Source organism: Leptidea sinapis, chromosome 7 (assembly GCF_905404315.1).
Source record: "Leptidea sinapis chromosome 7, ilLepSina1.1, whole genome shotgun sequence".
Lineage (NCBI taxonomy): Eukaryota > Metazoa > Arthropoda > Insecta > Lepidoptera > Pieridae > Leptidea > Leptidea sinapis.
Genome location: NC_066271.1, coordinates 9,381,467 through 9,404,735, shown reverse-complemented (window position 1 = coordinate 9,404,735; position 23,269 = coordinate 9,381,467). Strand labels below are relative to the sequence as shown.

General features: G+C 32.7%; 3 protein-coding genes and 1 long non-coding RNA gene across 7 annotated transcripts in view; 2 read left to right on the top strand and 2 right to left on the bottom strand.

Annotated features, from left to right (window-relative positions):
* Nucleotides 1-391: 391 nt before the first annotated feature.
* LOC126965462 (UDP-galactose transporter senju) lies at nt 392-5,613 on the bottom strand. Its single transcript, XM_050809093.1, has 4 exons — nt 5,168-5,613; nt 4,928-5,051; nt 4,671-4,854; nt 392-4,599 (listed from the first exon to the last, which is right to left on the bottom strand). Exons 1-4 carry the CDS (start codon nt 5,253-5,255, stop codon nt 3,955-3,957), a joined length of 1,041 nt encoding a protein of 346 aa, XP_050665050.1. The 5' UTR covers nt 5,256-5,613; the 3' UTR covers nt 392-3,954.
* Nucleotides 5,614-7,955: 2,342 nt separating this feature from the next.
* Nucleotides 7,956-11,216, top strand: LOC126965466 (uncharacterized). Of its 3 annotated transcripts, XR_007729541.1 has the most exons (3): nt 8,056-8,462; nt 8,595-9,724; nt 10,884-11,216. It is a non-coding gene; the product is annotated as an uncharacterized LOC126965466 (long non-coding RNA). The 3 variants fall into 3 exon arrangements; XR_007729542.1 differs by lacking the exon at nt 10,884-11,216 and having other exon boundaries at nt 7,956-8,462; nt 8,622-9,640; XR_007729540.1 differs by lacking the exon at nt 10,884-11,216 and having other exon boundaries at nt 7,956-8,462; nt 8,595-9,640.
* Nucleotides 11,217-11,859: 643 nt separating this feature from the next.
* On the top strand, nt 11,860-22,552 carry LOC126965455 (TBC1 domain family member 23). 2 transcript variants are annotated; one of them, XM_050809084.1, is made up of 3 exons: nt 11,860-11,995; nt 12,095-14,013; nt 22,117-22,552. In XM_050809084.1, the coding sequence occupies exons 1-3, from the start codon at nt 11,967-11,969 to the stop codon at nt 22,161-22,163; spliced, it is 1,995 nt and encodes a 664-aa protein (XP_050665041.1). In that variant the 5' UTR covers nt 11,860-11,966; the 3' UTR covers nt 22,164-22,552. The 2 variants fall into 2 exon arrangements, with proteins under 2 accessions (XP_050665041.1, XP_050665040.1); XM_050809083.1 differs by lacking the exon at nt 22,117-22,552 and having other exon boundaries at nt 12,095-19,026.
* The window catches only part of LOC126965460 (uncharacterized), a 204,037-nt gene continuing 195,967 nt past the window's right edge, over nt 15,200-23,269 (bottom strand). Inside the window, exon 9 of the mRNA XM_050809087.1 lies at nt 15,200-15,347. Coding sequence (XP_050665044.1) covers nt 15,241-15,347 — 107 coding nt within the window. The 3' untranslated portion in view covers nt 15,200-15,240. The remainder of the gene's footprint in view (nt 15,348-23,269) is intronic.

The following is a 23,269-nucleotide window of genomic DNA, read 5'->3' as shown; positions in this document are numbered from 1 at the left end:
TACTCCAGTATCAACTCAAACGATTTGACCGCGTGATACGCAGAGCTGCTCGACTTGTCGGGGATCGAGTGCTCTGTGAACGGTTCGATCACCCGACGAGGTGTCGTCGCTTCATTGTGTGTGTCTTCTACCGCATCTATAACGGGCTGAATATTCTGAAGACCTGTTTGACCATCAGGTCAACAAATTAGAATATCTTTTTTCCCACCATCTGGATGGCGTTCCTCTATAGTGCGATTTTGAAGGAACTTTCTTCCACGACCCACGTACAACCAAGCTGTGGAATGAGCTTCCTGATGAAGAGGGAGTCCACAATGAGGAGAAGAGAACAGGACGCGACAACGGCGGAACGATGGAACGGGGAGAGGAAAAAACGAAATAAAACCAACCATTTAACTATTTGTTTAATTTTATTATTTCCTGAAATTTTACAATCGTTTCAATTATTGTGCCTATAGTTATAAGATACCAAATAAGATATTTATATTTAAAAGCACACCGTTATATGAGTGAATTCGCTAAACGACTCGAGAAAACTTACCTTCATAAACACTATTTAACAATGAATCTCAAATAAGTATTATGTTTTTAAATATCAAGTTATCAATCGAAATATTTTTCAGCACCCCTCTGTTACCTACAAACAGCGTGTTAGCCCGCTCCTGTGCCTTCTAATGTTACTAAACACACCTCGCGTGGAAATACGTGTTTCTGCACTCAGAACATAAAAACAAAAATATATTTGAAATTTTAAATAAGTAACCAAGGAGGTACAAAGACAAGTATCTACAAACACATATACATAAATGTACACACACACATACCTACAGCTTTCTGGCCATTTTAGCTGTTATACGTAATATCTAATTTCCACTTTAATAGGTGCGAATGCAGGTGGTTAGTGATAAGACTAAACATATGTGGATCGTACTTGGTTAGCTTACTAGAATGATAGGGACTTAGGAAGTGTGTTCTTATTGGTGTGTGTAGCCACTTCCTGAACGGACACGTCTCTTTTGTCAGTGTTTCGATGGGAAAATTGAATTTGGTTGCAAAAAGGCAAAGGATATCGAAAACAGGTATAAATGTGTGCAGGAGTAATTTTATGATGATTGTGAATGAATGAATGTCTATAAGATTGTAATTAGAAGCTAAATACCAACATACAAGAGCCGGAGAAATCGCACTTCAACAAACAAGTAAAGCTGTGAATATTATGGAGGTTGCAAGTAAAGAAGTCTTACAAAAATAAAAATATTGTGGTGACGCATAGGTATATTCCACTGTAAATAATTCTATACGGTTGTGAGGCGTGGACTATTGAAGAAGACCACAGGAAACGTATAGAAGCTTTTGAAAAGACGTATGTTGGCCATTAATTGGACTTACAAGATCACGAATGTAGAAGTTCTGCGCCGCGTCAATAAAAAACGCGAACTCATACAACATCAATATGAGGAAAGTCGCATATTTGGGGCACGTGGTTTAGCACGAGAGGTACAAACTTCTACAACTTATCATGATGGGAAAAATTGTCGAAAGAAGAGGCGTAGGTCGCAGAAAAAAGTCTTGGCTGCGCAACATCCGAGAGTGAACAGGAATCGCGAGTGCGGCAGAACTATTTCGCCTCGCGAAGAACAAAAAGTTAAAATTACAAAGCCGACTGCCCAACTTCGCTAGTCGGAGATGCACGCGAAGAAGACTGTAAAATATTGAGCGCAACAACTAAACAATCTTAAAACTACTAGTAACACACATTTGAACTATCACCTGCATCTTCACTAATCAAATTGAAAAATACGATAATTAGTCTAATTAAATACCTACCTATCTTATAGACTATACTTGACTTTGGTTAAAGAGATTCAATGACAGTCCTATCCCATTTGAAATTGATATTTTTTTAAATAAACAACACATTTATATTTTGCGTTTGTTTGAGCTAAGAGGGCAGTTTCTCCATTTATAAGTTCTGTATCTGTTTGTTTGTTGTATTAATATGAATTATAATTTGCTGTAATTAATGTACTGACATAATTTTGTTGCTATTTTTTTTAACCTGTAATAAGTAAAAACTGTAGAATCATTTAATTATTATATTATTACTATAACATTAATAATTTAATTATGTATGAACTGTGATTTAATTTAATTCAATTTAATTGTGATTTAATTTTAAATTTATGACAATCGTGATTTAATTTTTAAAACATAGAATTTTTACGTTTTAATGTACTTATGTATTTGCTTTTTATATAAGAATGTTATTTGCGCCTATAATTGAGGTAGCACTCAACTTGTATATTTTTCTATATATTTTTTTGCATGAATTAGTGTATACTTTATTGGTGAAATAATTAAATAAGTAAGGGTTGTGATGAGATTATGTCCTGCCTGATGCTGGCCCCTTAGAGTGTGGAGTACACTTAATTTGGTTGTTACTTACATTTACAGAAATAGGTACTTGAAATAACTTAGTAGCACACACTAAGGCAACAATAAACTAATTACACAAATTAAATTTTGAAAACAAAATTTATGAACGATGCGGGACTCGAACCCGCGACCTCTCGCGTTCTAGCGCTCTTACCACTGAACCAACCGTTCAGCTCTATAAAATAATTGTCGACAAAACCAACATATATTCCGGTTCTTTCAGGAGACATACCAGAGTACCTATTATAAGAATAAATCTACAGAAGACTCATACATTATCGCAGTAGTCATTACTTACTAAGTTCACTTTAATGTAGCAATATTAGCCCCACCTCAATAATATGCATTCAATCCGAGAATGCTTAGAATATATTGAATATTTGATTGCAAAAAATAATCCATTTTAAACAAAAGAAGCATGTAACTTGCTTATAACAAAGTTATTACTATTTTAACATCTTATCAGTTGACATTGGCATATAATAGTTTGAGTACATTTATTTCGTTTTTTCTAATGTAAGAAAAACTGTTGTACCTATCTTAATATTAATGCTAATATTTTAATAAAATATGTTAAGTTGCTGTTTAATTATTGTTGTCAGTTGTAAAATTGGGGCATATTTTATCATGACTCAATATGTTACTATGAAAATTAACACTTAATTTACTTCCCAATATTTACTACTATTTTTAGTAATTTAATTATTAATTCAAGAGAAGTTGTTAAGGTTAAAAAAACTAGCTAAGTACATCCTTTGACTATAAAAATAAAACACTTTTTAAGGATTAAAACGGATGTAATTGTAACAGTTTTACATTAGATGTTTGCGTAAAAGTTACATTTTTATCTGTACCCCTGAAAACAAGATCTGGAAAGGACTTGAAACTTTGGGTTACCTAAAATAAAAATGTAACTTTTGCGCAAACATCTAATGTAAAACCATTCCAATTACATGCGTTTTAATCCTTTAAAAGCGTTTTATTTAAATGCGTAACACTCGCGTTACTCAAAGAAAATACTATCCTTTGACTATAAAAATGAACAACATTATCAAAAATAAATAAACAAAGTATACATTATATTCTTGATATTCTTCAAATAGAAGTTCTTTTAAAATCTACCTAATATAATAACATTAAATTGTAAAACCTATTTTGCCAAAATAAAGAGTATATTAAATGAGTAAATTTTGGTAACTTGAGAAAATTTGCAAAATCAATTTATTGTCAAACAGATTCCTGCTGTGAGTGACTTAAAGAACATAACAATAAAAACTTATTTTCATGTAAATCTTTGTAATGGTAAAAACTGTCTTCACTACTGCTGTAGGTTACTATGTCTTAAAATTTAAACTGTGCATTGTAAATAACTTATTGTCAAATATTAATACTTAATTTTCTCAAATTAATGTAGACTAAATATAAATTCTAATTTATAATAGAGACATACAATAAATAATTTATAATTGAGAAAATAACAAAAAAATAAATGATTTTTTTTTTGCATCAACACAAGATTCAATCAACAATTTCATCTAGTAATGACTTTCTATCCTTTATATCATGAACTGTTGTGGGAAGGACATTGTTAACTGGGTTTTTGAAGTACATAGCAACAGCAATAACAACAAGACAAATAGAAATAATTGTAAACAATGTTATAACTATATTAAATAAAATATAGCACACCACTGCGGTAATTATTAACTCCAATGCACTTGCATATGTTTTTAATATGGAGTTTAAATTTTTTAAGAAAAAACTAGTAACTATACCCACAATAGCACTGTTAACAGTTATGAGGATGACAAAGGTATCTCCTATTTGTCTGAAGTCTTGGAAAATTGTAACTAATTCACCTTTAAACATTAACATAAAGAAATTACAGATAATAGAATCCAGGTACATGAAAACATTTTGCAAAAATATATCAACATTCGACCCTTTGGTTTTTAATAAATATTCATTGTAAGTACCTGCTAAACAGGAACAAAAGTTTTGAAAATTGATAGACAAAAAGTAAATATTAAATATTTGTCCCCAGACATCTGTGTCACCTTTTGAAATGATAGTTGCTGCATCAAAGTTTTTTATCATACAACCCATTGTCAAAATTCCAAGAGATATCCATTGGATTGTGGCAAGTTTCCTCTTGAACAAGAACTGAAATAAATATAGATGTAGCTTATCAACATTACATCACAATAAACTAAAAACAAATTTTAAATACACACCTGAAATATAAATGCTGTAATTACAACGCGGAATTGTAAAAGAATATAGTATGATGTTGGGTCATAATGTGATAAATTAATGAAAGCCAAGTTGTTGTAGAAACAATATAGCAATGATGGTATGAAATACAATAGCAAAAGATTGTAGTTTATCACAATTGCAGAGAATATATTTGGTTTATTCCTGAAAAAATATTTTAAAGTTGTAATACAGTATGTGTGTTAGGTAAAGTTCATGGAAAAATTAGAGCACTCACTCCTGTTTGTATGTATAAAGTACAGCAGATATAATTAGTTTTAATAATTCAGATAAGAATACAACAAGAGTTGTATTGTAATCATAAAGACCAGTTTCAGTTTTTGATGCTGTTATAAAGACACCTGAAATATAGACGGGCTTTAGCTTTAAACAGTACACGGAAATAATACATTTTAGCACTATCCACACTCATATAAAAAAAAATGTGAGAGAAGAATTTAATGAGATGTTTATTTACCTTGAAAAACAAATAATATTATGTACAAGGAGAACACAATAAAAGCTTCTCTGTTAGGAAATAATTTATGCCATTCTTTTAGATTCATTTTCAGAAAAGCAGCTTGCTTTTTTCAAAAGTGATGAATAAATCTCTAAACTGTATTGATTAAAACCATTGTGTAGGAGCCGTGTTTAATAGTACAACATTAACTGATAACAAACAGGAAAACTACTAATAAATAAGTAGTAATAGTGTTATAGGGAAACGCTTACGAAATATGACTTTACTTCGACTTTTTTATTTTTAAAAAGTAGTAAACAATCTCGTTAATTTACAACATTAAGCTGAACACTTCCTGAACATGAACAGACAATAATTCAACATGCATACAAGTTACACCACTGAATGCACTGAACTGATTACTGAAGTTTACAAACTTAACAACAATGAACATGGTACAATCAAAGATTTTTTTTTTTTTCTTCTTTTGGCAATAGCGTTTACTTTTTGCCAATAACGTAAATTAAAAGATTGGGAAACTAAGTTAAAAAAGGATACGGAACACGGGAAAGGATCAGATAAGTCGAAAGAGGATTGAAACGGATATTAAAAATTTCATAAATATACATATATACTTGCTACTTACACAACATTACAAATATTTAAACTTTAATATGATTCTGAAGAATGAAAGATGACAATATTTTATAAAATTTACATGGATACATAATAAGACAGGATATACAGGTAGGAAAAGGAACATTAAGAGATATTAGATCATTCAGGAATGAGGAGCGGTCGTATAGAGAACATGAAAAGAAAATGTGATCTAGATCACATTTATCGGATTCACATTCACACATGTCAGTAGATACAATGCCTAATCTATTAAGATGAACAGGAGTGCAAACATGACCCAAACGCATTCTTATGATAGAAGAACATACTAACTTATTGCATTTGGCACGGAAAAACCATGGTGTAAATGAAATAAGTGGCTGAAGGTTAAAATATTTCCTGCCTTTTGATTGACCAGTTTCAGTCCAAAGCCTATTCCAACAATCCTGAAGGTGAACTATAGGAAGAGCACCTAGATCCTGGCAAAAAACTTTATAAGGGAAAATGTCGCCATCGACCACGGCTTCATTAGCTAGTTGGTCTGCTTTTATATTACCAGGAATGTCGCTATGGCTGGGGATCCATACAAACAACACAGAAAGACCAAAGTGATTGCATTTATTTAATAGATTTCTTAATTCTATGACAACAGAAGAAATGTTTTTTGATTTAAATGGGAACCTATTGAGAGACTGTAAGGCACTTTTTGAATCAGAGAAAATTATTGTTTTTGGAAGTTTAAATAGAATAATATATTCAATAGCCTTAAAAATACCATAACATTCCCCAGTAAACACCGATGTTTCCGGAGGTAGTTTAATTTTCTGTGATATTTTAAATTGAGCGTGATAGACACCTACACCAACGGGATCCGAGGAGGAATGTTTAGACGCGTCTGTGTAAATATGATGGTAATCAACCCAAACAGTATTTTTAAGAAGATTAAACGAAAAATTTGTACTAATATCGTGCTTATTTAAATCTGAGTTAAAATTAATTTCTGGAAGCAACATTAATGCTTCAAAGCTAGTACTGAAAAGAGGATAATTAATGGATCGATGAATAGGAGCTTTTATGTTGATAAATTTCTTAAAACTATTGATTAGACAAGGTGGTTTTTTATTTGACCAATATGCAGATGAATCTATATAATGAGAAAGTTTCTGAAGTTTGTTATAAAGAGAGTGGTTAAGAAACTGAAAAGATCGGAATATAAATTTGTCTGCTAAATATTGACGACGTAGATGTAGTGGAGGATCACCACATTCTACTTGAAGAGCATTGATAGGACTTGACCGCATAGCACCAGAAACTACTCGTAAAGCTTTGGACTGTATGAGATCTAGTTTTTTAAATGCCTTAACACTACCAGGCTCCAGCAAGAATGTACCATAATCTAATATACTTCTTATAAGAGCATTATATAACAATTTCATGCAAAAAGGGTGCGCACCCCACCAAACACCTGACAGACATCTTAAAATATTAAGAGTACGCTCACATTTAGCATTTAGGTAATCACAATGTGGGATACCAGTTAGTTTCGAATCTAAGACAATTCCCAAAAACTTAACATTATCTTTAACTGGAATCTGATAACCCTCATAAAATATAGAAATAGGAGGAGGAGTTCTTGATCTCGTGAATAAAACTATTGTACTTTTTTCAGGTGATAGATCAAGGCCATTTAAGTCCAACCAAGTTTTTAAATTTATCAGCGGTTGTGTTATAGAAGAACTAGCTTTTTCAATAGAAATATCACGACAGTAAATTAATAGATCATCAGCATACTGAAGAACATTTACACAATTAAGTGATGATTTTAAATCGTGTGTATAAATATTATACAATATTGGGCTAAGTACTGATCCCTGGGGGAGGCCCATTGAAACAAGTCGAGTAATTGACTTCCTGTCATCTAGTTTCAGGATTATGTATCTTTCGGAAAGCATGTTTATGATAAAATTTGTTAATAGCAGAGGTATATTAAGTTGTAAAAGCTTACTCTTTAAAATACTTATTACGACATTATCATAGGTACAATTTATATCTAAGAACGCAGCTATTACTGATTTATTATTTGAAAATGATAATTGAATATCAGAAATGAATATACTTAAGCTACCAATAGTACTTTTCCCACGTCTGAAACCGAATTGGGATTCACATAATAGACCGTTATGCTCAACAAACCATTCTAAACGATTTTTTATAAGATGTTCTGTAATTTTCATCAAAACAGAAGAAAGTGCGATTGGGCGATAGGCAGAATGGTCTGCAGAACACCTAGTAGGTTTCAGTACGGGAATTATTTCTTGACGTTTCCACGTGGAGGGGATGTTACCAGATGTCACTATGGAATTTATAAGAGATAAATAATAAAATAAAGCATCATCATCTAAATGAGAGATAAAGGAATACGGAATACCGTCCAGTCCAGGAGCAGAATCCTTAACATGAGACAATACACCTTTTAGTTCAGTGAGAGAAAATATACTGTTTAAACCAAAACAGTTATCATTATTTATATTTATTACAGGGTAACCAATTATTAAGTCTTCAGGAACGAAAGGTGGAGCCAATTTATCTAAAAAGCTATTAACTAAATGAAAAGGGATTGATTTTGGAGATGAATCTTTGTATGCAGATCTAAACCTTCTTATATTTTGCCATACAAGAGATGGTTTGACATCAGGTGATATTGAATAGCAGAAATTTTTCCAGCCATCAAATTTCTTTTTCTTTAGAAATTTTGAAGTTTCTAACATACTCTTTGTAAGAATTTCAAAATTCTCATCAGTGGAGCATTGACAGTATGTAATTTCAGCATATTTTCTTCTCTTTACTGCCTCAGTACATTCGTTATCCCACCAAGGAGGAGAAGGAATAAAACCCAAAGAGCTATTTTTACTTGGAAATATCTCATTGGCAACCTCAATAAAGATTCTTGCTAAAGAATCTGCACACTGAGATTCTGTACCTGGATTAATTTTTGGAAGTGTAATAATTTTGTTTTTTATTAGATCTTTATATAAATCCCAATCAACATCATTAAGCTTATATTTTAAACGAGGAGAATAAGTTTTATGTAATACTTTATTGTTATTATTGCAGGTTGGAAATGATAATAATAGTGGGAAGTGATCACTACCAAAAGTAGATCGTAATGGATCCCAGGACAAAGAAGAAGCAAGATTAGGTGTAGTGACTGTTAAATCTGGAGCACTTGGGCCCTCGTCAGGATGAGAACGTCGTGTAGGACGACCATCATTTAATATACACAAATTCACTGAATCAAATATATCTATTAATGTGTTACCATAACTATTAGAAGATAAGTAACCCCAGGATTCATGGCGACAGTTAAAATCACCAAGGATCATAAAAGGCTTCGGAAGAATGGAAATAATATCTTTGATTTCATTTAACATTGCAGAAGAAGGATGAGATGTATAAATAGATACATAACAGATATTTTCAACTAAAGCAGCAATAATAGAAAAATCATTACTGTGAGAAGGAATAGAGAAGAGAGAAAAGGAAAGAGGGTGTTTCACAAGCATGGCTACTCCGCCATGCCCATCCACACGATCTTCTCTGAGACATGAATAACCTCGAATCTTAAATAAAGATCCTGGTTTCAACCATGTCTCTTGAAGAGCACAGATATCAGGTTTATATTTATTTAATAAATAAATAAGATCAATTTTTTTAGGAGTGATGCTTTGACAATTCCATTGAAGAACTTTGTCCATTATTTGGTTTATAAATTAGAGTAATTGCAGAAACTAATAAGGCAGCGTTGGACGGTGAAAATTCATTCGATTGACTAAGAGATTTTATAAGAGAAATAATTAAATCAATTACTGAGGATTCCAAAGGATTTTCATTTACTTTGTTAATTAATGCACATCCATTAGAGGGTTGGGGAATATTAAAATCCCTTAAAATTTCTTGGTGAGCAGATTTGTCATATCCTTTGCTAAGTGTAGGTGGAGGCTTTGGTTTAACAAAAACAGTTTTTTTATATGAAGTATTGTTTATAGCTTTATGTGTTGAATGTTGATGCTGGGTTGGAAAAGTATTAGGAGTGATGTTAGGTGATGAGAGTAATGTATCTGCATATGAAATTCGAGAGACAGTTGGATGTATCTTTGAAGCTTCTGAATAGGAAATACAGTTTTTAGCCATTGATTCCTTTATAGCTCTTTGTCTTTCATATTCTAAACATTTTTTATCAGTTGCAATATGGGAACCTTTACATAAACAACAAGATATAAAATCATCTTGAACAGAGCAGTTATCACCACTATGTCCTTGACCACATCTAAAACATCTTGGTTTAGATCTGCATTGAGATTTCACATGACCAAACCGACAACAATTGTAGCATTGAATAGTAGGATATATATACAAGTCTACAGTAAGAGAAGTGTAGCACATATATACTCGTTTAGGCAAAAACTGTCCATCAAAAGTAAATACCACAGACTCAGTACATTTAAGATGGTTTTGTCCATCAATCATCATCTTTCGTTTTATTCTCCTAATTTTTATGATTGGGCCACAGCCAATAGGAACAGAAACATTATCTTTTATTTCCTCTTCAGACCACTCAGCTGGTACTCCTCTGACTATTCCTATTCTACTCACAGAAAATGATGGAATAAAAGCCTTATATTTTTCATTTTCTAAATTTTTGTTTTCAACAAAGTCATTTGCATCTTGGTACTTAGAAAAAGAAATAGATAACCTATTCCGGCCTATCCTTTTTAAACTTCCATTCACAATATTTTTAATAGAATTTCTTTTGAGAAAACGACCAAATGTAACTGGATGTAAAGCAACATTATCATCGGGAGATGAATACTGTTTCTGAATGTGTACAACAAAAGGAGCAGCATCTAATGAGTTATATAACAGCCTTGCAACAGGGGGCTGTGGCTGTTGTGGAGTGTCTGTGTTATTTTTTTGTATGTTCTCTACTACTATAGAAGAATTATTGCAGGAATCGACTTTGGAAAGAATTTGTTTATCACTAATGTCTACACATTTGCAATCACTTTCCTTAATATCCTTCTTATCACCACGGTGTTTTCGTCGTCTTTTATTACAGTGTCTGCATATTCTGGGTCGAGCTGACACTCTTTTACGGCCACTAGATGTCTGAGACACAGAACCATCTGTATCCATCGTGCTACCTTCGTCATTATGAGAAATTGTCACTACATGACCTATATCAGGGGCTGTCCCCCCAGGATCATCCGGGGGGTCCATCATATCATAGAAAAGTGAAGAAAAGAAGACTTACCAATAGGATGAAATTTACACAAATTAACACTTTAATAAAAACTAACTACTAAAATATATACAAACTACAACTTATCTGATCAAAATATCTAAATATTTACATGAAATTTAAAAATAAAATGAAAAATTATCAAAATTACGTGCGACCGATCTTAAGTTTCCCGCCCTTTTTCCAATCAAAGATTAAAAATATTATTTACAACACGACACCAGCTGTGACCTGGCTCGAATGACGTTTGTGCAAGTACAGTGTGCAAAAAAGGTTTTGTTTCCATATCACTTCCTCGGACGAAAGCGAATAATATTTTTATTTTTTAAACATCTTATTCATGCATAGTAATGATATTACCTAAAATATTAAATTAAAAAGGTATATCGGTAGTAACTAGTAGTTGTACTCGGTTTATAGGGAAATTAAACAAAAATAAATAGTTATTCGTATTTTTGTATTCGATTTTTATCTATTTACCTTGTAAGTTTTTATTTTTATTATCACGCTGAAGCGTAACTTTCATTAATTTATTCTATTCCAGATATTATTATATCGCTATCATTTATCATTATCATAATATCATCATTCATCTTTTAATTAACCGGTCCATGGTCATTCTGAACTTGAGTGATTTTTGTGGTTCAAGAGCGAGTGACCTCATTCGCGAAATTGGACCTGCCTAACTGAATTGTTTCTCCGTGGTGTACCTACATATTTCATGTAATTATTGCTAATACGTAGTACCTATGTAGTATTTACATCCTCTTCGTTTCTGATTAATGACAGTTCGGTCTGAAGTGTGAATCTGTTTTCCTGCTGTTTTTTATTTCCATTTTCAAAGAATTGAGAGAATTTAATAAATATTTTAATTATTGTGTCGTTTGTCTAGTTCTTAGAATGTCTGTTGATGAAGAAGATACAACATGGTTAATATTTTCCCGTCGCTTGCTGTTTTGTTATTCAGTAATAGTAATACGATTGATTTTCATGTAGATATTGTTGAACACTTGCTATTTGTTTTTCAGGTTGATAGAGTTGGAATCTGCCCTTTTAGATGGTTGTTCGCCTCAGGAAATAAATGCTATAACGAAGGGTAAACGAATTCCTGATAGTTTACGTGCGGATGTATGGCTTCTATGCCTTAATTGCCAAGAAAGTGGTAATCAGCTTCTTATGTTTGATGAAATTTTCGATCTTACAAATCAAAATGATCTCAGGGATGATGTGAAAAAGTTCATGATGAAGCTAGACAACGATGACGATGAAAAGTTATCAGTGATATCAGACATTGAGTCAATTATTACGTTCTATTGTAAATCAAAGTCAATTAACTATGCACCAAGCAATGGCTGGATAGAAATTCTTTACCCACTCCTAAGTCTAAAGTTACCTAGATCAGATACTTACAACTTGTTTGAAAAAGTTTTAAACTTATACATTCCAAATGGATGTGTGCCCAATGGTGTACCATTCCACATATTGCGATTGATTATTCAATACCATGATCCTGAGCTGTGTTCCTTTTTGGATACAAAAAGGATAACACCTGAACAATATTGTATGCCATGGCTTAGATCTCTGTTCTCGGGCCTGTGCAACATTGAAGTAGTACTTTACATGTGGGATCTATATTTTCAAAGATCCGATCCTTTCTTCATCTTCTTTCTTTGTCTTATTATGATAATAAATGCTAGGGAGCAATTACTACAAATGAAGGAAGAGGAAAAATCAGAAATAATAGATTGCTTGAGGAAAATGCCGGGAGCACTTGAGGCTAATGATGTCTCAGATTTTTGTTCTCTAGCACATTACTATTCCCTAAAAACACCTGTATCATTCCGGGAAGATGTCTTAGAAGTACTATTTTCTGGCAGTGGACTTGAAATCAACTCTAAATTGTACTCACAAGCCTTATGCTTACCATTAGCAGTACACGAGCTAATAGAAAGTGCTACTGAGGATGCTACAGACTCTGATTCAGTTAAATTTTTTTTGGTTGACTGTAGACCAGCTGAACAGTACAATGCTGGCCATTTATCAACTGCTTTTCACCTAGATTGTAATCTTATGTTACAAGAACCTGCAGCTTTCAACACAGCAGTACAGGGCTTGTTGAATGCTCAGCGCCATGCTTTAGCAGCAGGATCCTTGGCAGCTGGCGAGCACTTATGTTTTGTTGGATCTGGCAGAACTGAAGAAGATAGTTATGCTCATATGGTGGTGGCATCATTTTTAAAAAGGAACATAAAACATGTGTCTATGCTGGATGGTGGTTTTGTTGCTATTCATGACTATTTTGGACCTCACATGAGTGATTGCTTAGAGGAACACAATCCATCAATGTGTCTTGTGTGTGCTCCAAATAACAATATCGCCACAAAAGAAGTGAGAGAAATAAAACGAAGAGAAAATATACCTGCTATTCAACTGTTTGGGAAATTATCGACAGCAATGAAGGCAAAGAGCCAAGAAGTTAAGGGGAAACTGATTGAATATATTGTTAATCCCAATTCTGCTGCAAATAATAGTGAGTGGCATGTATCAGCTTCCGATAGAAGAGAAAATAGATACAGGAATGTGCCTCCGGTATTTAGTATAAATGATGAGGATGATGATCCTATACAAGACTCAAAGCATGAGATGAACTATACCGATAACTTTGAAGAAATTGTAGAAATACAATCATTCTTGAAAAGTTCAAATGTTGTTGACAGTTTTCAATGTCAGGAAGTATTGTGCAATGGTTACATGTACGACTCATTTCTAGTGGTCACAGAAATGCACTTGATTATTTTGCGGGAGATTCCAAACAAAAAGGGCCTTGGTAAAGTCGTGTCTCGAAGATTGCTTTCTACTATTGTGAAAATAACAGCTAAGAAGAGGCATCCAGAGTTAATAACTTTTAAATATGGCGTACCTGACGGTGACACTCTATTGATTAAAGGTATGGATCGTTTTCTTATCCCTAATGCTGCTGTGGCTACAAAAGTGGTTTCCAATCAAATTGTCGCTCAAATGGACAGCAAGACTTAGTAAAAATCAAAATATATATAATTTAAATGAAATGTGACTTACTTGCATTAAACAAAATATTGAATTGTGATGTTATAGTCTGTAAACTATGTTTTAGTTATATTTTGTTGATAGACATTTCATATAATTTTCAAGTGTAGAAGAGCGTAGGAAAGATCTTAAATGAAATGTTTCGGACTGGGTGGTGGTAATAGTACATTGTAATACAAGGGTGCAAAGAAGGGTATTGCACACAAGCTGTCATTAAAAAGCTCGAGCCATTTTTAATAGCATAAAACAAATCAAATAATTGAATATGTTTAATTTCAACATACTTTCAGAAAATGATTTTTGCAAATGGACTTTTAATTTTACAACAAAACTAGGCAACGGGGTTGTATGTATGTAATTGTATGCATATTCAATTCTTGACTATTGATCTGGAAATAATTAAGACTGGTAATAAAATATAATAAACATCCATTTAAAAGAATTGCCTGAATCACATGCTAAGCAATGAGTCTGTACTCATCAAATTATCCTAATGAGTGTTGCTAAGCAAAAACTCATCAATTTATCCTCATATAAAAATCTATCCAATCTTGTTCTATGTATATAGAGTTCCTTGCTACTAAACTTTTTAAATTTTCTTATAATGTTAAAACTTAACTGCAAAAGTAATTGTTGGGACTGTAAAAGTAAGACATGAATGAAATAGATTTAATTTTCGAATCATAATTACACCTTCTGAAAGTATGCCATATTAAACAACTATATTGAAAAAGTATATTTCTCTTCAGCTAGTCTGTTGACTAGCTAAACTTCTTATTATGAATCATTACTGACAGTTAACTGCATGGAGTTTTCAATTTATAAATGAATGGAGACACATTTTATTGTATTAAAAAAAAAAGATAAATTGTAACTTGATTATATATTATAACCAATTCGTGAAATCATCATATCAGCCGGAATGCGACCACTGCTGTACAAAGGCCTCCCCCAAACACAAGTTCATGACAATCAGTCCTGTGCTGCACTCATTGAACTTATTTCGGTGATCCTGACTTGTCTTATAGTCTTGTGAGGGTCTACCAACACTGCGTCCTCCTGTACGTGGTCACCATTCGAGGACTTTGCTGCAAATTCAGTTTCGCAATCATTTGAGATCTGTCGGTGACTTTGGTTCCCCTACAGAACTCCTCATTTCTGATTCGATCTCGCAGGGAACTCCGGGCAAAGTCCTCTCCATTGCATTCGCGATATCTATACAACAGAGCTAAGATTATATTAAAAAACCAGTTGTTGCCCTAAAATATACTCTAATATTAATTATTGGGATAAGAATCACACTAAAAAAGGCCCGCTGTTTAATAGTTATGGATTTTATAATATTATGATAAAGTCATTTAGTATACACGCTGCTACTTCATTATTCAATATCCAGTTTAGTAGTTTCCTTCCACCCTTGTGTTTCAATACCCATACTACCAGTATGATGATAAGTAAACAACCTTTTACTAGATGAATAACATACATACATACATAAAATCACGCCTTTCCACTTGCTACGATTCTTACATACTTGTTTCGCTTCGTCCACTTTCATTATTCCTTTCATACATGCTCTCCGGTTTAGGGTACTCTTGACCTGGCCTTTTTTCAATACATCCCTGATTTGATCTTGAAACATCCGCCTAGGTCTACCCCTTCCAACACTTTCATTCACACTGGCCTTATACACTTTCTTCGTCAATCGTTCTTCATTCATTCTCTCGACATGTCCAAACCATTTCAGCAGATGAACAACAAACAATTTAAAACAATATTTAAAGAACAGCTAGTGTTTATATTCAAAATGCTTCATTTAAAACAAGTAGGTGACACAAATTATGGAATACAGTTTTAAGTCGAATAATATGTATGTTTAAAATATTGCTTAAAATTTATTTCATAACCATGATTGAATAATTTTAAAAGGTATTATTATTTTATATTGATATATTATGTCAATTAATTTTTAAAAACGGTAGATAATTTTATTTTTATTTAGTTTTTTTTAATACACCGTAAAGCTTTTTAGTTGTTATCACCATAGTGAATTTATTTTTAATATTATTTTTGGTATGTTATTTTAGGTTTATTGTTGTTATGCAATTTATTATTTTTAAATTTGTAAGCTTAGATTAAGGATTGGTCTCCTCTGCGCTCCGACTTGATACCGAAGGCGTAGTCGCAAAATGCGGCAACTACAACAATAGTACTCTCAAGTTGGTGTACTCGAGCCAGTCTTGAATAATACGTGGCATTGATGTGCCATATGTTCTGTTAAACTTTGCTAATAATTGAAAATAAAATGCCGGGTTGTGTAGTAGTACTTGGTAAAAATAATACTACAAGAAATAAGAAAGACTGGGGTCACATAAGTATCATCAGTAAGTATTTTGTATTTTATTAATTTCAATGTAAAATAACACAAAGCGTATGTTACAAAATTTGAAAGATGCTCTAATAGTTGCTGTTATAAAAAAGCTATTGTTCTTGGAGCGCAATGGAGACCAATCCTTATGAATTATGTATGAAGTATGAATATTGTGTTCTATAGTTTATGGGTATAGTTGAATTCCTGGTCATCATTATCACAAAAGCTAGTGGCTCCAAAATAAGGGCTTCAACACATTCAAATTGGCGAAGCACCATACAAATTAAGGATTTGCCTACAATTGATATACATATATACAAAATTACGTTTCTACAAAATATGAAAAATTTTTGACACATGACCGAGACATTATAAAATTTTAGTAGAATAGTAATGTACCTGTAGAATGAACTAATACCAATCATAACCACAACATTCTTTGTTCATTAAAATTAGAAAATGTGTCACTTCTGACAATAGTCAGTAGCCCCGCACTTGGTCTAATAGTTATTTATGCAACTGTTGTGTAATAAGGGGTATTAAATCACGAATGTGAGTTTATCTTGTGATAATAGCATTAAACGAGTGTTTTAATACCTAATGATCAACAGTTGCATACAAGACTTTATCTACACCCATAATATGAATCCTCTATAAATGATCCTGAAACAGCTTACTGCTAACATTAAAAAAGCCAGCCCTAGTAACCATAATATCATCCAAACGAGTGTTGTAATGAAAACGGATGATATAATGTTGTGCTGAATTTCATTACAACACTCGTTTGGATGATGTAATGGTTATTAGGACATTGGGTGTTTTAATGTTGTCAATACGATAACTGTTTTAGAATCTTTGCAGCCAAATTTATTGTACCTATGAGAGTACCAACTGTCTTTAACTATAATTAGTAAAAAACACATACTAATTATCAATTCCAATATCATCACGCTTTGCTTGAGTGTTGATTACCCATCTGTGATAAAATTATTTCCATCTAATATTAACCTAAGTGTATATATTCTATACACCGTTACAATAATAATTATTGACGGAACATTATTATGTTACAACGAACTTTAATTAAGGCATTAAGTATTATCTGCGTATGTTATTAATTATGGTAGTGTAAATGCGAGTTTTATCTATAGTATACAAATCTATAATATAAATATTATGTTAGATTTATAAGCACTGTCAATTGCTTATCTACACATGTACTCATTTTATATTGGGTATCTTTTGCATTATTGGCTAAACAACACTTAACGTCGTGTAAAGATGAAATGTATAGAAAGGGTTTTATAATATATATGCAAAAGTATTTAAATATTTCGTTACATCATTATCAGCCAGTTTCTTGCCGTTACATGTTATCTTACTAGTGTTTTAGTAATTTTCTAGTCACGTGAGGACGAACACACGAGACGCAAACCGGCGCCGCACCGCAGTGCTAACGAAACACAAATGTTCTATAGCCATCATCCACAACACGACATTAGTTTAGTTCCTAGAGCTATGGGCACTGGAACTTAATTAAGTGTGTTTTTACCCCCGAACTAATTGACACGAAAGTCTGTTTAAATAGATAAACACGTGGACGGTACTTTTAAAATGTCTGCATGGAACCACAGTAGATAGGTCGATTGATACTTGGTACTTTACTTATCCATTTGCGTGCATCTGCCCCGGGCCCATCGCACCATTCAGGTCTTAACATCTGTGCTTAATAGCGCATCAAAAGATTGACACATCAAATGATGACCTTCAAACTGTAACAGTTGGGCGGTGTCGATTACATCATAGGCGATTACACATACACACAGTTGCGTGTTTTACAGCACGGGGGGTGGATGTTAAATCAAATACATTTTATTCTTGTACTAGAAGTATTAATTGGCGGAGTTACTGGATTGAAAAACCACAAGGGTAGTTTTAAAAGAATTTGGCTTAAGCTGTAGCTCAATCATGTGAATAAATATTCTAAAACCAAGCCAACTTAAATACTTTGCAATCTGCATAATATTTTATTTTTATTTAAACAATACTTAAGTACTAGTTTTATTTCTATTGCCTCCGGAATTCGTCCAAGAATAGAGTATGGAGTCCATATAAGCTTGATATTTTACAATTTAGGCACAGGAACTGGTCTTCTCCAAAATACTGAAATGAAACAATATTATGGTTCTAATCTATATTTGAATATAATCGCAAAGCCTCGCATTCCTAATTATATTTTTAGGTAGTTTAGTTAAGTTCCGCTTTCTTGTAACGAGATGTAAGTGATTTAAAGATAACCCGTATGAAACTTATAGGTACATAAAGTTATTAATATGTACGTACTTGCGTTATAAGTAATAATAAAAAGTTATGTGTTAAGTAATCAAGCAAGATCGTTAAATAATATTTTTGGCTATAAGTCCCATACACCACCCATTCACTACCTATGTTTAGTCATTGTGTGTTGCAAATTTATTAAAAATATCACTGTTATAAATTAATAATAAAAAACTTACAAAAAAATTATGGTTTTGTTTACTCCTACGATCACAATTATAATTAATTTCCTCAAACTTGATTGGTATTTTGAGCATTATTTTGACATCCTTCTTCGAGATAAATCTAATTCGCTGTACTGAGCAAGTTGTTATAAAAGTCCATAAGTCCTTATTATAAAGTCTTTTCGTGGCTTAGCGGCTAAATAAATTAATTTGATAATGGAAGGATCTTCTTTAAAGTATTTATTTAAATTACGATCTGGCTTGCAAATAGAAAGCTATTTATTAAAAAAAAAAATAGTGTCTGTTTTCAGACCGCGCAGCAGAAGTGAAAACTTCATTGGCCATTGCAAACAATTTATATATGTAAGTAATATTATATATATATATATATATTATATATTTTTTTATGTGCGAGACGAGACAAGCAGGACGTTTAACTGATGGTAATTGGTACGCCCTGTCCATTACAATGCAGTGCCTTTCAGGATTCTTGAAAACCCCAAAAACTCTGAGCGGCACTAAAATTGCGCTCGTCACCTTGAGACATAAGATGTAAAGTCTCATTTGCCCAGTAATTACACTAGCTACGGTGCCCTTAACACCAAAACACATTAATGAACAAAAATAATCTAGCCGGCATCCTGTGCAAAGGAGCCTCCCACTGTTTATGTAATATATATTGTAAATAATATTATGTAGTTCTTTATGGATCGTATTAGTATCTAGAGTAAATGAGAAACAAGTCAGTTTTTAAAGTTCTTATTTTTTTAATTTTATATAAATCAGACTATTTTCTTTTGTTCTCGTACAAGATACAATGGATTTGTGATAACAATAATTATGTTTTTATAATGTTTTTTCAATACATAATATTAGCACGATAAACCAATAACTACGCACTAACCTCACAATGTTTAACCAAATAATTGTTAAAATAATAACTATTAAATTAATAATGACAATTATTACATATTAATTGAATATACTAAACACGGCAATACAACAGGGAAGAACAGCTGACTGTATCATGGAGCCTTTCACCCAACTGCGTGACGGATACTATTATAGATATACTATTATATAAAACTTTCATGTCGCGGTGTTCGTAGTTAAACTCCTTCGAAACGGCTTGACCGATTCTCATAAAATTTTGAGTGCATATTGGGTAGGTCTGAGAATCGGACAACATCTATTTTTCATCCCCCTAAATGTTAAGGATGGTCCACGCCAATTTTTTTTTAATTTGTTTGACATTTTTTTTTAATTTATTTGATTATGGGTCAGCATTAAAAATAACATACAACTTCAAATTTTCACCCATCTACGATCGACAGTTACTTTTGTATCGCGATTTTAATATCGGCAATACAACGTTTGCTGGGTCAGCTAGTACTATTGTAAATATGTAGTTTATTTTTCATTACTTTTTACTTTTGAACATAATTCATATTATATTGCAGCGTTTTTCAATCTTATATATTTCGCGACTCCATTACAGCTGGAAAAATTTTGGCCACCCCCCCTCGTCAGTCATATAGATAATTTAATTTTAAAAGACTCTCATAATGATTTCATGCAATGAAGCTTTAAAATTATTATTACCATTCGTCACTTCATACCTGTGTGAACTGTCAATCTCTTCAATGGAGGACATTAAAACTTAAAAGAGAAGTAGACTTCAATTAGAAAATGATTTAATTTTTAAAATTTGAAAAGTAGCACATTGCACAAGTAGTAAATTGTGTTTTTATTAATTTATTACGTAAGTAAGTATGTGACAGCTATTATAAAAAAATTACTCATTGATTTAAAAGAGTGGCCGTTGAGTTTATTGTATGTTCTCGCGAGCTCTACTTGTTCCGAACATAATATGGTAGATTAAATGATGGAAAAGGAGGACAAACGAGCGTACGGGTCACTTGGTGTTAAGTGATCAACGCCGTCCACATTCTCTTGCAACACCAGAGGAATCACAGGAGCGTTGCCGGCCTTTAAGGAAGGTGTACGCGCTTTTTTTGAAGGTATCCATGTTGTATCGTCCCGGAAACACCTCATAAGGAAGTTCATTCCACAGCTTTGTAGTACGTGGAAGAAAGCTCCTTGAAAACCGCACTGTGGAGGACCGCCACACATCCAGATGGTGGGGATGATATCCTAACTAGAGGCGTGTCGTGCGAAGGTGGAATTCGGCGGTATGAATCAGGTGAAACAGCTCTTCGGAACACTCGCCGTCATAAATGCTGTAGAAAATACACAATGAAGTGACGTCTCTACGCAACGCCAGTTGATCCAGCCGTTCATAGAGCCCTTCCTAAAATTTATTTAAGTTAGTTTTCGTTATTAAATTTGATTAAAATTGATTTGCCTTTGACCAAAAAGCTTGATTACAGGCACATGGCACATTTACTGATACAAGTCTCAGTGTGACTTGCAGAGTATGATGTGATCGGGGATCTTTCTCGGTATAACTCCATTTTATAATTCATGATACTGTTTTACATCTTCATCCGATATAGATATATTCCTATAAAAAAGGTTTAACTCTAAGATTTACTTTTGTGACGAGGCAATAAAAGACAGACAAAAGTTTTAAAAGCACTTTAATATACATACACCCATTTCAATATCACTGAAGTTCTATGTCAGAAATATCTTTCGCATAAAAGTATTCAACTCTATGATTTGAATGCAAGGTAATTTTACAATGAACATCCGTCTTTGAGCTGACATACAAGTATAAGGTATTCTTACAATATTATTATAGATTGTAATAGGAAACCTTAACACAATTTCGACTTTTGGAATTACCAACCATTCTATACTTATATATCTTAGTTGTTCTGTTGCTCTTTAAATTTTTTTACTTAAAATATGTATATAGGTACCCAACACGTTTAGAAACTTCATGTGCTTTCGTAAACTATCTAAACGGCCATAAAATGCCGCTGGCACAAGATAATGTATTCATTCTTGTACAATTTTATTGTAGCTATTTACAAAGTCGGAACTGTCACTCATCGTTTGTTGGTGAACACTTTTTGGTCACACACAAAACGAGGGTGACCGTGTTCGCGGCACAATCAAACGATCCTGCTATTGTAAATCTATTTAGTTTTCAGAAGAGTGGTATTGATCACATTGAAAATGATCTGTGCATAGAAAAGCAGCTAATGCAGGAATAAAGAATTACTGGCTAGCAAAAAGCGGACCAATAATACGACCAATGATAAAGTCATTCGGACAACAGTAAGGGAGGTTAAAGTGAGTGCTGAACAATATGTACGATCATTAGAATATAAATACAATCTGGATGAGGATCTCTGTACCATAATAATTGTTGATTGAGCTGGTAGGCGAAATGAGCAACGTGTGGAAAATGAATTTGAACTGAAGAAGGCTTTTAATGGATACAAATACAAAGATTTAACTAATTTAGAATTCCAAGACTGCCACAGCAACTTAGACCAAAGGTAAAAACAAGAAATATAACTTTTTACTATTTAATAAATATTGATTGTAAAAAAAATACAGCTTTTGTTAATTTAGTTATTAGATATGTGAATTAATAAAGATGTGTTTGTTAATGTGTTCACAATGTGTGTGTGAGATGTACTCACATTACCTTGATATTAATAAGTAAGATATCGTTAAATTAAAAGATGCCTTTTAGAATAACATATATTTTTAAGATATTAATAAAACAAATTATACGTTTCTTCAAGTCTTTTTTTTTAAGTCAAGGTATATAAAGTGTTGAATACCCCACATCCGACATATTATTGTTACTACGTACCAAGTAACATTTAATGATAAGACAGTTCCCAAACCATAGAATAGCTAAATAGCGAGTATCATTGTGGGATCTGACACTTCCGACAAATTTCATCATTATCATCATCAGCCGAAGACGTCCACTGCTGGACAAAGGCCTCTTCCAAAGATTTCCACGACCATCGGTCCTGCACTGCCCTCATCCAACGTATTCCGGCGATCTTGACCAGATTGTCGGTCCATCTTGTGCCTACCAATACTGCGTCTTCCGGTACGATTTCCGCTTTGCTAGTATCTAATTCGGTTAATCCTCATTAATATCTGATTTTTATAGCATTTCCTTTGTTTTTCAGCTTTTTACATTATGACCACAAACACAAACGTACAAAACTACAGTATCACGCAAAGCTTAGTTTCAATATAATATGGCGATTTGTTCAAAACTTTATGAGAACGTACTAAATAGTCACTTTTTGTAGTTCCGACTTGTTATA

What these genes read in the sequence shown, in the direction of transcription:
- LOC126965462 (XM_050809093.1), bottom strand. Translation starts at nt 5,255, where the DNA reads ATGAATCTAAAAGAATGGCATAAATTATTTCCTAACAGAGAAGCTTTT. An exon ending in AATATTATTTGTTTTTCAAG is followed by an intron (nt 5,052 to 5,167) that starts GTAAATAAACAT and finishes TCTATATTTCAG; the next exon opens with GTGTCTTTATAACAGCATCA. An exon ending in TTACAGCATTTATATTTCAG is followed by an intron (nt 4,600 to 4,670) that starts GTGTGTATTTAA and finishes TATTTATTTCAG; the next exon opens with TTCTTGTTCAAGAGGAAACT.
- LOC126965455 (XM_050809083.1), top strand. Translation starts at nt 11,967, where the DNA reads ATGTCTGTTGATGAAGAAGATACAACATG. An exon ending in GATGAAGAAGATACAACATG is followed by an intron (nt 11,996 to 12,094) that starts GTTAATATTTTC and finishes TTTGTTTTTCAG; the next exon opens with GTTGATAGAGTTGGAATCTG.